The sequence below is a fragment of the Pseudochaenichthys georgianus genome, chromosome 11 (genome assembly GCF_902827115.2).
Source record: "Pseudochaenichthys georgianus chromosome 11, fPseGeo1.2, whole genome shotgun sequence".
NCBI lineage: Eukaryota > Metazoa > Chordata > Actinopteri > Perciformes > Channichthyidae > Pseudochaenichthys > Pseudochaenichthys georgianus.
The window spans coordinates 15,662,707-15,679,198 of NC_047513.1; the positions used below are offsets into that span (position 1 = coordinate 15,662,707).

Here is a 16,492-nt window from a genome sequence, read left to right on the forward strand (position 1 = left end):
ATAAAACAAATACAATAGTGCAAGAGAATGTATTAATGCTGGGTCCTCTACATTCTTACTCATTCATGTATACCTTCAAAATAACCCTTTGTCCTTATTATAGTCAGACCTGCTATAGTTTACCCACAAGTTCTAACTTTGAATGGTTTATTTCTTTTTCTACTTAGAAAAGTTTCCACTTCAGCTTGTTAATCCCCCAAAGTCATAAACCACTCTGTCCTTGTCCTCGCCAGCAGCCACCAGGCTCTCATTGCTCTCCATATCCTCCCTTGTTTACCCAGAGGAGGCCACTGACGGCCGCAGAGCCACCATCTTGCAGGGATTTTTCTTAATCACCTGCTCAGGCTGAACTCCTCTCCTATTCCCTGCTCTATTACTGAGGGTTACAGCAGGACAGACGAGCACAAACAGGCACTTAGGCACACATATGAGCACGTGCACAGACATGCCTGTACAAATGTGCATAATAGGCACACATGCATTGACGTGTGCTCATGTACCACCACACATATTAGTGTGCAGACTCACACGTATGCACACAGACCGGGAGGCAGCCTCCTGTGGACCAACAAGCAGAGCACAGCAACAACCTGCCACAGGCCACCTGTTCCAGCAGCCCTCTGCGGGGAACAGACATGATGGAAATGGGAGAGTGAGGCGGCAGGAGAGAGAGGGACGGGAGTGTGAAACAATGGCCCGGTGAAAATAACTTATCATAGAGGTTATTATAAAAGAAAAAGTGAAGGTGATGGGAAGGAGACGGCAGTGTGAGATGGAGAAAGGTTGAGGAAAAGTAATTGAAACAAGTGAATGTGGGTGTCTAAGAGTGAATCTGAATGACTGGTTACTTGGTTAGGGGAGAAAGGAAAAAAAGATTGTGTAATTGATTCAAACAAATAAGAAGAAGAAGCTTAAAAAGATTCATGGATGTGTTTTATGAATTGTAGTTCCCGTTAGCTGTGTCAACAGACAGACAGATAGCTGCTGAGGGTTGGGCCACGAGGGGCATTAGAGAAAGTAAACTGAGCTTAGTGTTTGTGGGCCGATCCATTACTGTTATCAGAGCCCATTACTCCAGCTCCAGCGCTAATCATTGCAGACAGCAGCACCTGATGCCATTAACCATCAGCACACAAAGAGCCTGGCTAACTGAATGGCTTCCCCGAAAGTCGCTCGACAGCCTGGCTGACCGGCTTGTTTCCCTGCGACTGACTAACAGCCCGTCTGCCTTATTTACTCCTTGTCTACCCACCTGTTTTCTGTCTACCTACCTTTCTTAAAAGAGTGTTGATCAGGACACAAACAATGAAAAGCCAGAGGGGATGTGAGGAGGATGGGTAAAGGGCGCTGGAGAATAGCGAGGGAAGCTGAGCATCAACACTTCCAGTCTGAGAATCTCTTGAAACTCTTTTTAACTTTTGATAAAGGAGTACACAAACATATAATTCACAATAAGTAGTTACGGTACGTCCACACAGCAGCTTTTCAAAAATCTTGAAAATCTTGGAGCTGGGCGTGTCTGACAGCTTGGGGATTTTTTGCGAGCAATGCGACCAACAACCAATCACATGAATCTCCCGCCCCCGACATACAAAGCAAAAAACCCCGGGGATTTTATGCGAGCAATATATATATATATAAACTCCCCAAACAGGCGAAAACCTACCAGTTTCACCCACTGTCTCTGCCACCTCCCTCCATGCCTGGTTCCTCCGGTTTGTATCCCGTTAGTAGTTCTGGTCGTAAAGAACCGGGTGATTTGCTACCATAATTTCTCGTTTGGAATATGAGGAAATGAACTGCGGTCTGGTTCTCCCTGCTTACACGCGGTTTGATTGGCTAGCGCTTCTACTGTCAGATTTACATAAACGTTAAACATTGCTCAACTTTTGAATCCTGGAAATCCTGGAAATCTTCGCTTCGCTCCCCCACAATGCAGTTCGGCGAAAAGCGAGGCAAAGTGACGTCATCCCCATTCAAAGTCAATGGGCAGAGAAGCGTTGGAAGCGGTGGAAGATTCGTCTAAAGCTGCTGTTTGGACGTACCGTTAGGCTTTAGTGAAAATGATGTTTGAATTTTTGGGGAATTTTCATCTCTTTTTACTATATTATATATATTTTTTATCTGTGAATACATGTTTTTCACAAACTGAATCAAATATTCAGAGCTGGATATCAAACCCAAATGCTTTTGTTGGTAGTGATCGAAATATGGAAGGCTTACTTGAATGTGTACTTTATCCAGTTTCTTTTCTTATTCTTTGATCAAATATCATTTAAATGATAATGTTAACAATTGAATTTGGAAACAATCCATGTATGGCTTCTTGTGTATACACGTTTCATTGGAGAAGTCTGGTCTCTTTTGTTAAATTAAAATTGACATAACAAATATAATGTAAAACATGTCAAACCATACCCAGCTCTTACTGTATATAATGCATGTTTGTATTACATTTGTTGAATGCCAGTGTTGATTTGGACTTGTTCAGTGCATGTGTTTAGGGCCTGTTGAGTGATCAGCTGAGTCACACCAGCTCAGTCTTCCCAAGTATAAGAGTGGACAGAGGAAAGAAAGAGAGATGGGGAAAAAGGGTGCAAGAAATTGTGAAAAGTTACATATTCTAAAAAGAGAATCAAGGAGAGGAAAAGGAAGAATGGTGTGGTTAGGGTGCACAGAGAAACCAACGGATGCACAAAGAATGAAGAAAAGGAGGGCACGGAAAGAGATGAGGCGGAAGAGAGATAGGGTAACGGTGAAAGATGAAGAAAAAACCAAGGTTGAAAGACCGGCAGGAATGAGAGAGACGTCAAAAAGAAGAGGTGCAGACGGGTCGGGAGTAAGATGGATGGGACAGAGAGAGCGATAAAGAAGCTATGTTTAAAAAAAAAAAAGAAGTAAGAAACGAGAGATGGGAGACGGATGAGCGAGAAAGAGGACAGAGAAGTGAGAGGCTGACAGGATCACATGAGTGTTCTTGGAGGTGAGACCGCATAAAGCATGACAATCTGGAAAGCAATGCATTCTGAAAATTCTAAGAGCATTTTACCATAAGCATAGGAACGGCAATCACTCAATCCTGCACTTAAAAACACACTCATTTTAATTATTTTCTGAGTTTATCAAATACCTGCATGGCAACATACCATGGTAACATTCATGTTGGTATGAATTGTAATAACTTGTGTGTGGGTGCATGCCCACATTGTATACTTTTGAAAAAAAATGATGTTTGATATTTAAGAGTTTGTATGGGTGTTAGAGTCTCTATGCTTATGATGTGAGAGATCAGAGCCCTCCTGCTGGTCGGCTGCTCGCCCCACAGACTTTTGATCCAGTTGCTGGAAAAGGAAGAGCTAGTCGGTTAGCTTCCTGTGTTTTCTCTCTCTCTCTCTCCCTCTCTCTCTCTCTCTCTCAAAATCCGGAAATAATTAAGCCTGTTGCTCCATGTGTGAAGAGTTTCAGTTCAAAATGGAAACTAGCAATGTTGAGTTGATTACAACCACAGCACTGCTCTCAATGGACTCACCTTAAGGCAAGGCAATTTATTTGTATAGCACAATTCATACAGTGATGCAATTCAAAGTGCTTTACAGGATCAAACAGATAAAACACAATACATTTTTACGATGGTCAAAGTGAGAAGAAATACAAAAACACACAAAATAATTAAAAGAAAGAAAACCATGATTAACAGTTAGAAAATTAAAATTTTAAAATAAATGTTAAAAATAAATGTTTTTAGACCTGATTTAAATGATTCTAAAGTACTAGCCATTCTCAGCTGCTCTGGGAGTTTGTTCCATGCATTAGGAGCATACTGTAGATGCAGAAGGCTGCTTTCCCACGCTTTGATCTCACAAATGGAACAGTGAGCTGGCCTGCGCCTGAAGACCTGACGGGGTCTGCTGGGTTCGTACCGCTGAAGGAGGTCCTTGATATATTTGGGTCCTAGCCCGTTTAGTGCTTTTATATGTGTGCAATAAAATCGTTATTGTTGCTTTACAAAAAGTACCGTGGTGCACTTGGTAACCGTGAAAGTAACCGTTTATTCTTATTTTGCTTTAAAAAAAAAAAACTCTTAATGTACAGTACCACAAGCCATTTCTAATCGTGCCATCATTTAATGTAAAATAATTGTATTTCCTAGGAAGGACTGTCGACCTTTGCTACAAATGGATAGTGGCTATTCTTTTCAAATCAAACCCTATGTTTCTGTTTTGTTGCAGGATGGAGTCCACAGAGAAATGTGAGGTTGTGATACAGCATTTCAATGGGAAATACCTGAAAACCCCACCAGGCATTCCAGGTGAGTCTCCCCCTCTTTTTGCTTTACATTGTTCTCTTATCACCCTTTTAATTTCCATCTGGGGAAATGATCACCTTTGCAATGAAAGAAACTTCTTATTCAATTATGGTAATTTCTCATCTGAGATCTGCCGGACAGCTTGATAGATTGTGTACAGCGTTGATTCTGACACCTGAAGCTAGCTGTCTCTGGCTGAATAGCTGACGGCTCTGGAAGCCTCTTCCTCTCTCTCAGTCTCTCTTATTCTGTCACCTTCTCTTTCCTTCGCTGGTGGTGGTGGTGGTGGTGCTGCTGCAGACTGAAACTTCTTGGGAAGGAGAAAACCCTTTTAATATTCACACTCATGCCTCTGTGCTGTTCTTTGCAATCTGCTTAAGAGCTTGCACTCTCCCCTCTTTCCTCTCCTGCTCCTTCTCTCTGTTGCTGTGTCTTCTCTCCTTCCTATCTTTCTTTGCTGAAGTCACCTTAGACAGTGGAACAAGCTGGCCAAGGAGAAAAACAGGCAGGGGAAACAGGGCGACGGAAACATTTCACAAAAGGAAGACAGATGTCGGGACAAGGTGTTGGAAAATAACTTTTTATACAAGGCTCAAAGTGATCATTGTCCCAAAAGTCTAAAACAATTGAGAAATTGGATGTTGGGAAGAGAGCATTTCCTAAGGGAGTAAGGATGTCAAGAGGGGTTAGCAAAAAGAAAAGCAAGGTGGAAAGGAGAATAAAGATATGAAACAAAGAGTCATAAGGAAAGGCCAGGATTAATGAAAACTATGCTGGCTAAGCACTTTCGGGGCCAGTGGCAGCGCTTCTGGAAGCCTCCCATGGGCCCATCAGGACGTGGGGGCCAGACAGAGCCAAACTGACGAGATCTCCTCCACCCCTGTTGCTATTCTATTAACAATACTCACTCCTCCAAACAGTGGGTCAGAAACAGACCCATAAATTGCTCTCCAATATACAGTAATATCCCAGAGAGACTAGATTTAGAATCTCCATATATGCTGAACTATAGTGCATAGCCAGCAGCCATTAAAGGCAAGGTGAGTGGTTATATTGAAGTTGAGCCGTAAGAGAAAACCTTTAAAGCTGTAATATCAGGCTGACCTTCGCCTTTAAGGATCTATCTCCTGGCCGCGCAGGCTTTATTATTGTTAATGGATTGTTCAGACTTGTGCCAAGCATGAAGATTTACGGCCCTGATCGAGGACATCTTTTGTTGAATCAGGAATAGTTAAGTTTACAAGGTCTGCTCTGTCCTACACTGCTGCGATCCCTCCTAAAAGGTCCATGACATCTTTAACTTTTGTGTATACATGTACCTGAACATACACACAAAAAGTTTGTATTGTTCATTTCTTGCCATGTTTAATTTGGGGTGATTTGTAAGATAATCAATTTCTCGGTTAGTTACAACTAGGTTATTATTTTGTAATTTAAGTTACAATAAATGACATCTACTCACTTTACTCCTCTTATAAAAATAGTTATTCTTGAAGGGTACATGTATTAATAAGGTTAGAATTCTAAAATCCTCTCCATCAGATATTGTAATGGTGCATACTGATAGAGTAAGGCCCACTCTGTCATTCCTTTAATGCTTTTACCGTGGTTTTCCATTTACAAGAGTTTGGGCGTTGCTGAAGTGAGCTTTTTTGCCGAATTTAGGACATGATGAGTTGCTTTCTGCTAAATGGAGATCTCTGGACATTCCTCTGTTATCAGACTCAGATGTTGCTCTGCAGAGGACCCCAGGGCTGTTTCTGTTTCTCAAGATTCCAGCGAGTAGCCCTTTGTAGATGGAGATATGCGGACATGTGTTTATTTTCTGATTCATGCATTTTAAAGTGGGAGTATGCACGTAGTATATTTGTGTGCTGACTGTATACACTGTGTGTGTGTGTGTGTGTGTGTGTGTGTGTGTGTGTGTGTGTGTGTGTGTGTGTGTGTGTGTGTGTGTGTGTGTGTGTGTGTGTGTGTGTGTGTGTGTGTGTGTGTGTGTGTGTGTGTGTGTGTGTGTGTGTGTGTGTGTGTGTGTGTGTGTGTGTGTGTGTGTGTGTGTGTGTGTGTGTGTGTGTGTGTGTGTGTGTGTGTGTGTGTGTGTGTGTGTGTGTCATGTTGGTGGTATTTCCCCAGAGCCCCTTGCTATGCAGGGCAGCTTCTTCATCCATCCTGCTTTGACAGTTCAGCAGCACCCCCCCAGGGTCCCTCGCCACACACAGCAGGAGCGTGTGTGTGCACGTGCATGCGTATGCTTGTGTGACAGCCATGACTACTATACACAGCCTGAGCCTTGACACATACACACCCACATGCACAACCGCATGAGCACAAATATAGTTATGCAACACTAACTTTGACCTGAATGGAATGTCAACATCCATATAATGCAAATAAGATCCCTTTTTTTCCCCACCATTTATCGTTGGTAACATACTCCACATAAACACACACAAAGTTACACAACACTCAGCAGGCATACACACGTATACACACACTCTTCTTGATGTACCAAGCTTGCTCTCCAATCCTCTGAGCCCATATCTATCTGACAAGCCTATGCATTTCCTGCTTAGCTACTCAATCACACCATGTCAAGACGTGTGTGTGTGTGTGTGTGTGTGTGTGTGTGTGTGTGTGTGTGTGTGTGTGTGTGTGTGTGTGTGTGTGTGTGTGTGTGTGTGTGTGTGTGTGTGTGTGTGTGTGTGTGTGTGTGTGTGTGTGTGTGTGTGTGTGTGTGTGTGTGTGTGTGTGTGTGTGTGTGTGTGTGTGTGTGTGTGTGTGTGTGTGTGTGTGTGTGTGTGATGGGGGTTGGTGTCGTTATAGTTTGCCCTCCTATATCAGGTGTGTCCAGGGGCAATGCAAAAGGATATTGAGTTATAATGTTGCTGTCCAAAACCAGGAAGTAAATATCTGGATGTCAGGTGATAGGTCATTCGTTCAATTCAACTGACCATGGGAAAATAATCGGAAAGGAAGCAGCCATGTTGGCAGGAAGTCAACGATAAGTTGCGGATATGGCAGCAGAGGACTGTGGAGATGCTACAGTAGCAGATGGCAGTTAATGGCGCCATAGACAGATTCCATACACTTCCTGTTTAAATTGTAATGTAATAACATCCAACTTCCTTGTGATTACATGATATGTTGACTTGATCTACAGAGTGTGGGATGATGGCAGATGGCTGCTAATGATACTTAATTAGCTTCCCTATTCTTACTGTTATGTTTTAATGAAATCAGGCCTAATATTCTAGTGGTTACATGTTTTGTTTAGATGCAATATATCGTGTAATGCACTTTTGATTAATGTGACTGCTACCAAGTGTCACCATGTACAGAATGTAAGATGTTATATCAATACTTGTAGACATCGTTTATCAGTGTACCATAAGTAATTAGTGCGTTAAACCTCACAAAAGTAGTTAAAGCAATAAAAGATGTCATTGTAAAAAAGGCAATGCTCGCCAGGAATTTAATGAAATACTTGTCTGTGTGTTCCAGCAAGTTATACAGAAACAAGAACTACAGCACTTGTATATAAATGTGTCTAATAAGCTCTCCAGGTCATGTTTGTTTGGCGAGGCTTGGTTGATAGGAGACGTGCGTAGCTTTCGTCCAACAAGCGAGTCACCGAGGCCTGCTCCAGCCTCTCCACTCTGCCCACGGCTGATTGTGATTCAGAGAGAGGGACATGATCGATAGCCCTGATGGAGCACTACAGCTGTTTAGCTATTCTGTGCAATGCGGCAGCCGCTCTCCCCGTCTCTGTTGGGGGCTGTGAGCGTGCATACGCCCGCACACAGATACAAAGACGTTCACATGCTACATGGATATAGCCTGTATGCCATAGGTGTGTATATCGACATATACAGTATTCACATGCACAAACACATTCCTTATTTAAATGTATACAAAAGAACATAGGATAGACACATATAGACTTAAACACCCATGTAGACACAATGAACGCCTTTTTGAGACATCATCAACTTATCCTTATTTTCAGTGCATGTGAATTTACTCAATACACAAAATAAATAGAATTTATGAAATGTGACTACAGCAATAAAGCATAGTGAAGTGAGCCCAACAGGGAGGCATTATGATTTACACTGCAACCCTGAGCACTGGGAAAGTCAAAGGAAGCGCAGATAAAAAGTGATTTAATCCGCTGGCTCCACTGAGCCTCGCTGATTAAAGCCCTTCGTCCCACAATGCATTAAACAGCTTAGAGATGACACCCTATGGTAAATGTAATTTGAACCGGAGATACATTAGCCATTGTTTGGTTTTGGCAGGTGAGTAATCCCATGTACATCCCGTATTGTGTGTGAGCCGTGGCAGAGGAAATTGATAACATTTGGTACATGTTCTGTGCTGCTCAGGCAACTGCTGCTCTTTGTGCAATTTAACTAGATTTCACTGTCAACAATCGAACAGCAGCTAAATAAACAAGGTGTGTTTTCAGATGGGTTACATACAGGTAGTGTTGAGCGTTAACAAATGACAGTGTCAGACTTCAATGGATCCAGCTTTTTCATGAATGTCTAACAGTGCAAATGTGCAAATAGAGATTTAGTCCGACTGAATGAGAACTTTCCCTACAGATTCTTCCTTTTCCATTCTGTTGCTCTCTCCATTGTCCCTCTGCCAATATGGCAGCAGAGCTTAGGGTAGGCTCCAATAATGTCCAATAGATGCTGGATAAATAATGGAAACCACATCAGGAAGCAACCACAGTGGCCCTGGGAGATGGAACCAAACGGAAACATGCAATATGTACAAGCTTTCCTGCTTCTTTTTTATATAGTAGTCTGGCATTTCTCTCTCAAACTTTATCTTTTTTCACTATTTCTCTGTCTCTCCTCACCAACACCCTTTTCTAATAAAACATACTGTATATGTAAGCCTACAGTAAAAGGCATATTCTTCATGGGGACGTGTGGAAATCAGTTTTCCAATTTACTTCCCTGATCCGTCGGAGATAGAGATGACACCCAGCCTTTGTAGAAATCCGCCAGCTGTCAGGCTTATGCTAGACATAGTTCACAGGGGTTACTAGTTGGCAAGCCCCCCTTTAAACAAAACACAAAAAGACAGCCCTGAACCCCGAGTGCTGGCCCGACACACACATCTAGTCATTATTTGCACAACACGAGGCCTGCGCCACTGAGGTTGGGGGAGTTGTTGCTGGGGGTGCTGTTGCAGAAAAAAATTCCCTCCCAGTTGGCGTCCTCACCAAGGCAACGGTGCCAAGATAGCACAGACAGCCGACGGTATTAAAACGTCCCTCGCTGAATTAAGGCAGGTCCCAATTCACTTGGTAAGTCACAGAAAGCCCTTCTGAAACTGTCAGTCATACTTGAGTAATCCATGTTAATTTCTGCAATCCCTCCCACATTCCCCTGGCCAATAACTGGCCTGTCACCGGGCCCATTCCTCTCCCCTATGGCATGTAGATTTAACATGAAGCCAAGTAGGTTTGGCTGTCACTGCATCTCAGACATGGCTGCCACTCCAAGCATGGGAAAGTGCATTTTTCCCATGATGCATCTGCCTGTCATGTGTGGGTGCTGATCTGTGAATTGTTTGCATCTAATGTTTTCAGGTCAAAGCCATTATGTATCGAAAATTCATTTACTCCTGCTGTCACCCGGTATGTTTCTGTCTCTGTGTGCGATACACCCTGACAATCAGACAGCTTTTCAATATACATGGCTGCGGATAATAATTAGCCACCAAACCTCCCTCTCAAATGCGCTCCTCAGGATATTGCATCGTAATGAAATCTGTCCTCTTAGCATGAACCCCTCCACCCTCCACCCCTGACTTTGCCCGCCCCCCCATTAGAGGCAGGTCACACAGGAAGTTATTATTGGCATCCCCAGTAAATCAGACAGCTTCCTGAAAAAGGATCAATTTCCCCCGATGCACTTTCTCATTATAACCTTATCTCGCCCACAGACAATAATCTGGATTTGTCACGCTTTGTTTGTTTTGCCACTGAACTGTATCAATCATGATTGGAGCCAACGGTTAGCACAGAGAGGAGAAGGAGGAGAGAGCGGATCTGTCACTGAAATGTATCGCATATACCTGCTGCAGTCGCCTTCCACGGAAAATAATATAAGCCCTTTGATTGGCTTCAAAGTTTGTTTAGGCAGAGAAGAGGAGTGCAGGCTCCTGGAGGGTTGACTTTGCCCTCCACTCGACCACATCTAATGTGGAGAGAGGAGCCATGTAGGAGAGTTACCATGAGAAAACGATACATAACGAGCGAGAGTAATAGAGAGAAATATATAGCAGGAGGGCGATGGAAAGAAATAGATTAGGAGCTGAGGAAATGTGACAAGAATAAGAGAGGGAGATAAAAGAGAACAGATGGGGAAAGGGCAGAGAGGAAAAGAAAGTGATGGGTGGCGCAGGGAAGCAGAAGAGAGAGGAAAGTTGGATCAAACCGTGCTTTTGGAAGGTTACATTTGAGTAAAGTTTAGGTTTCTGCCTCGGCAGCAGAGGAGATGAAAGGATGACATTGACTGTGCGACCGCTTCCTGAGCTTGACCCCTGTGACCCCGGTCCAGCTGTCCTCCCGGTTGATCCCTTTATATCTTTCCCCCTCTGACCTACCCTCATACTATTTTGTTGTCCTTGCTTTTATACTATCTCTCTCATCTCCTGTCTTTCATCCCTCACTTTTCCCTGCACTTCCTCTATTCGCTTTTCCACGCATCGCACACATTTCAGCTCATCTCTGTTACTGGATATGGCTGAGTGCACACAATATTAGTGCGAGCAAAATAAGCACCTGTGGCTGCTTTTATTTATGAACAACATTTTTCCTCTCCTTGTCGTTTGATATGCTTTCAGCCTGTTCATTGATTGAGATGTGCACGCTTTTGTGCTCTGGACAGCTGACAGTTACGACACAGTTTTTAGTTTTGCACTTATCAATAATGTATCCTTAAAAGTGGAGGAGTTGAGCAGCAACAAAGTAATAAAAGGTTCATACATTCGTAATATACCAAGTAATTAAGGATACTTTCTTCACATTTTTCCCATTGTAAAAGGAGCTGTTTTTAGTTTCATGGGTCTACTCTGTCCACCCATTTGTTCCAGGTTATAATGGCTAACATATATGCTATAATATATACTATCAGATAAATTAACATACCAATTTGTACAGACATTCATGGTCCCCAGATGAATAATCTTAATGCCTAGTGGTTATCCCCGGGCTTTTTTCTAGAGTCGCCATGAGGATGACATTATTAGGTTTGAATATAATGGAAGTCATGACATTTAAATCCCCTGAAGACTTTTTGTAATAATTTAACATTTCCAATAGCACCAACATCAGGTGAACTTGTGCCTAGCATGCTGACGTGCACAATTAAGATCATGACAGTTGTAAACAGTGCTCAATACAGCATATACTGTAAGCATATTCATTGGGAGCATGTTAGCAGTATGATGTTCGCAATTAACTCAAAGCCCCATTTTGCCAAAATAGAGATTCAAACTAAAAATCCCTCTTTAAAACAATACAGTATATCAAATCAAATCAAGTTTTATTTATATAGCACATTTATAAACGATTTTTGGTCGAGCCAAAGTGCTGTACATAAAATAAAAATAGCCTACAGTAGAGACACTTTACAGCAAATACAACAGCACAGATTGTTCAGAATATCAGTATGAGAAAAACGACACCCTCTGTCCTTAGACCCTCACATCGTACAAGGAAAAACTTCCAGAGAAAACCCACAGTTTAAAGGGAAAAAATGGGAGAAACCTCAGGGAGAGCAACAGAGGAGGGATCCCTCTCCCAGGACGGACAGACGTGCAATAGATGCCGTGTGTAAATCGAAGAGACAATACATTTTACAGCATATAGACCGAATGTTAGGAAATGCATGTGTCTGTAATAAGAAGATGAATCCACGAGGATGTCAGCTACAATCCTGTGGAAGCCATCAGGGAAGCAGCATGACGAGACCCAAGGCAGGACCGCAGAGACAGGTTCAGCCACGACCCGAAGTCCACGACTTAATCCAGAACTCAGGATAGAGGATCCAAGACACAGGACTACAGCAAGAGGATCAGCCTCGACTCCGGATCCCGGCGTAGATATAGATACAAAACAAGAAAAAAGATTTGGCTGGGTTAATCGGAACAAGAGAAGACACGGACACAGACAGAGAGGGAAAAGGTCATTGGATAAAAGTTATTCTTGATAACCCTCTAGAAAGATCTCATGAACTTTCCCACTCAATCTATCAAGACCTGAGCAGTTCTATTAGATATAGGATAAGAAACAGAGATAGGGAGCACAACAACTGAACATATTGGCCTTATGGTTTGAGTAGTGTTGTTTCAGGTACTGTTGAGAAAAGGGAATAAAATGCCAGTTTTTGTGAAATACCAACATGTTTGATGGATTAACAAGCAGACATCTAATGTATCATTAAGCAAGTTATATATTTTGTTTTCGTTCTACTGACATTTAGCCCTGCCCATTGAGGCACAGTTGTGTAACCAATTGTTGATTGAATGTCTTGGGCAGATGTTGTTTCAGACTTTGGGAGTGTTTCTTATACCTTTTTAGCCCTGCATTTTATTCTGGCAAGCCCAGAAGCACTCGAAAACCTTGACGTTTTTTTTTTTTTTTAGTTCTCCCTGGATATAACTTGGCTCTCCACCACTCTGAGGAATACATTCCTGAGATGCGTTATCTTCACAGATCCCTAGATTCCAGGGTTTTAGCCATCAGTCAACCTAATCTAATGCAGGACCTGAGGCAATGCATTACTTTTTCAGAGAATAATATTCCTCCTCTCAGCCGATACAGTAGGTCACTGAGCTCATAGCCTTTTGGCCGGCCCGCCCGTCCTCCAGTAGAAAGATTACGTTTGCTGAGGAGGATAATCATGCTTCAAGGTCTCTGTGGTATGCAAGCAATTCAGCAGGCTTGCTCTCTATCTGCTGCACCTTTCAACAGCTTACAGCATCACAATACATGATCGATTACAGCTTTTATTCCTTTTCCACTCTAGCATGTGTATACATTTCAAAGGGAACAGAAGTAGTGAGGTTAAGCCAGGTCAGCTAAAAGACTTAAATTGACCTCAAGACTAATCGTATCCTCTGTGTGCTTGCATCAAGGAAAAAAAAAAAGAGGCATCAGTTACACCCCGACCACGTCACTGTCACCGTCCCAGGACACAGAGGGCAGTGATAAATCTAGCCGCTGCCCCCAAAATAGAGCACGGTCTTCCATTAAAACAGGACGCAGGCTGTGTGGGAACAAGCAGAGGTCACTGTGGTCACAGAGTTATTTCTGTAGCGCTACCGGACCTCCAGGAGTTGACGCCCTTTCATTCATCCGAATGCCTGCCAGCGGGGAAGGGGACGCACAAAAAAATGTGTACACACCATGCTGTGCCAATGGACGATCAGTAGGAGTGGGAAGTGTTCCATTTTAAGAAACTTGCTGTGATGGCACCCGAGTTGCCAATGTTTTTATGTCACATGGAGCTATTTGTGTTTCCTTGTATGTGAGCGTATTTATATGAGAGCTGCCTGCTGGTGTTTGAGCTGGAGGGCGATGGAAACGCACCTGGTTCAGTGTGACCTCATGTCTCCAACACACCGTCTCTCTGTCTGTCTCTGTTTCCTGGGCTGGCAGTGTGCTTACTGTATCACAGTGTATTTATTCTGTTATTGCTCAGCTTATATATGATTTAGAGTAGCTCACAGACAGGGATGCACAGTTGCAAAAAATCACTCAACACACAAACTGGAAGCACACGGACGCAGCCAAAAGAATGATTTCTTACAGTCTCTGTTTCCTACTTTTGTTCTTTGAGCCTCTCTCACTTCTTCCTCTCATACTTCCACACACCCGCACAAACACACACACATCAATAGTCCATTAGGGATGTGTTGCTTTCATTACCTCCAGCTTGGCCCTGAGACAGCCTTCTGAGTGGAGTGGAGTACAGCAGAGCAGAGCTGGCCAGGATTGCAGTATATATAGCGAGAAGTCTGGTAATTGCCAGCTCTCTGTTCTCTCTATCCTGTGCGTCAGGTGGGAAGTATGAATCTGTGGTATCTAGGGACCACCCCTGCAGCGCTGCACCGCATCTCACTACAACTGTCTGTCCCCCCACAGGGCACACGTAATAGAGGGAAAGCAGAGTGCTTAAAGGCCTCTGAGAGTCCAACAACTGCCACTCTAACAATACAAACCTCCATGGGAATAAAATAAAATACCATGCAGCCCACACTAACAGCAGAGAGGCACCTACAGATATACCCTTCCTAGAAATCTCACTTTTCTTGTCTTGCTTTGCTACACAAAGTAAGTGAGGTTACTCTTGTGCAGCTTCTTTGTTGAAGTGGAATATTTCTGTTTGTTTTGTTTCACTCGCCAGAAGGCAAAAGGAATGGTCAAGCAACAAAACCTTTGAGAAGTCCTATAACTTTTACAAAAACAAGTTTGAGTAAAGCTGACTCCCACATAAATGATTAATTTCATTTAATTTCAAACCTTTATTTATGCAGGTGAATCCCATTGAGATCATTGATCTCTTTTTCAAGGGTGACCTGCTGCAAGTAGGTTCCACATGAATACATATAAACATAACAGAAAAACAAAAAGGACATCATACAGCATATTTACAGCAACTACAGTTTACATAGCTAGTAACATTTACAGGTTCCAACAGTTTCCGATTGGATAGCATCTATCCTTGCTTTAAAAACATTTAATGGAACCAAATTGCTCAGCTTCCATTTCTTTTGCAGACTGTTCCAAGACAGAGGAGCTGCGCATCTAAAAGCTATCTTCCCTAAGACAGTCCTAGCAGTTGGCACATTTAATAAAACCACAGCATTCGATCTCAGGCAGTAGCTGCTTACAATTCGCCGTGAGATCAGGGAGCAGATGTAGGATGGAAGTTCCCTTACATGGCTTTGTATATAAAAATGTAACAGTGACTGAACCTCCGTACAGTTAGCGAAGGCAAATCTGCCCTTGCATACAGGGTACAGTGATGGGTTAATGCTTTACAGTTTGTCACAGATCTCAGTGCGCTGTGATAGGCGGCATCTAACTTGATCAGGTAATGGGCAGGTGCATTCATATAGATCAGATCACCATAGTCCAGTACAGGTAAAAAGGTCACAGTGACTAGCCTTTTCCTGGCCTCAAGTGAGAAACAGGACTTGTCAATCAATCAATGTTTATTTATATAGCCCAATATCACAAATGTTACATTTGTCTCAGTGGACTTCACAGTTTGTACAGAATATCAGTATGACAATACGACACCCTCTGTCCTTAGACCCTCACATCGTACAAGGAAAAACTTCCGGAGAAAACCCAGTTTAAAGGGAAAGATGGGAGAAACCTCAGGGAGAGCAACAGAGGAGGGATCCCTCTCCCAGGACGGACAGACGTGCAATAGATGCCGTGTGTAAATTGAAAAGATAATACATTTGCAACATAGGTAGTCCAAATGTTTGGAAATGCATGTGTGTATAATAGGAAGATGAATCCACGAGGATATCCATCCAGGACTTATGATCCAGGACCACATCCACGACTCAAGATCCAGGGCTCGCGATCCAGGACACAGGACTGCTGGATCATCCATGACTCCGGATCCCGGCGTATATAGACACCAAAAAGAAAGATATTTGGGGAAGCTGGGTTAATCGGAACATGAGAGTACACAGGTACAGACAGAGAGAAGGAAGAAGTAAGATGTCCCCCGACAAACTAAGCCTATATCAGCAAAACTAGGGGCTGAATCTAATCAGCCCTAACTATAAGCTTTATCAAAAAGGAAGGTCTTAAGCGCACTCTTAAAAACGGATAGGGTGTCTGCCGCCCGAACACAAACTGGAAGCTGATTCCACAAATGTGGAGCTTGATAAGAAAAGGCGCTGGCTCCCATTGTACTTTTAGAGACTCTAGGAACAACCAACAACCCTGCATTCTTGGAACGCAATGCCCTAGTACAGTAGGGTATAATGAGTTCTTTAAGATAAGATGGCACCTGCCCATTAAGGGCTTTGTAGGCTGAGAAGAAGAATTTTAAATTCTATCCTGTGTTCTATAGGGAGCCAGTGTAAGGCAGCCAGAACAGGAGTAATGTGGTCCCTTTTCCTAACTCTGGTTAG

General features: G+C 42.9%; 1 protein-coding gene across 5 annotated transcripts in view; it reads left to right on the forward strand.

The window, feature by feature from the left end:
• LOC117454713 (RNA-binding motif, single-stranded-interacting protein 3) overlaps positions 1–16,492 on the forward strand; it is a 310,119-nt gene that overhangs the window by 238,786 nt on the left and 54,841 nt on the right. For all 5 annotated transcript variants that reach the window (XM_071204809.1, XM_071204810.1, XM_034093846.2 and 2 more), the window contains one exon: positions 4,230–4,309. In XM_071204809.1, the coding sequence (XP_071060910.1) occupies positions 4,230–4,309 (80 nt within the window). The remainder of the gene's footprint in view (positions 1–4,229; positions 4,310–16,492) is intronic.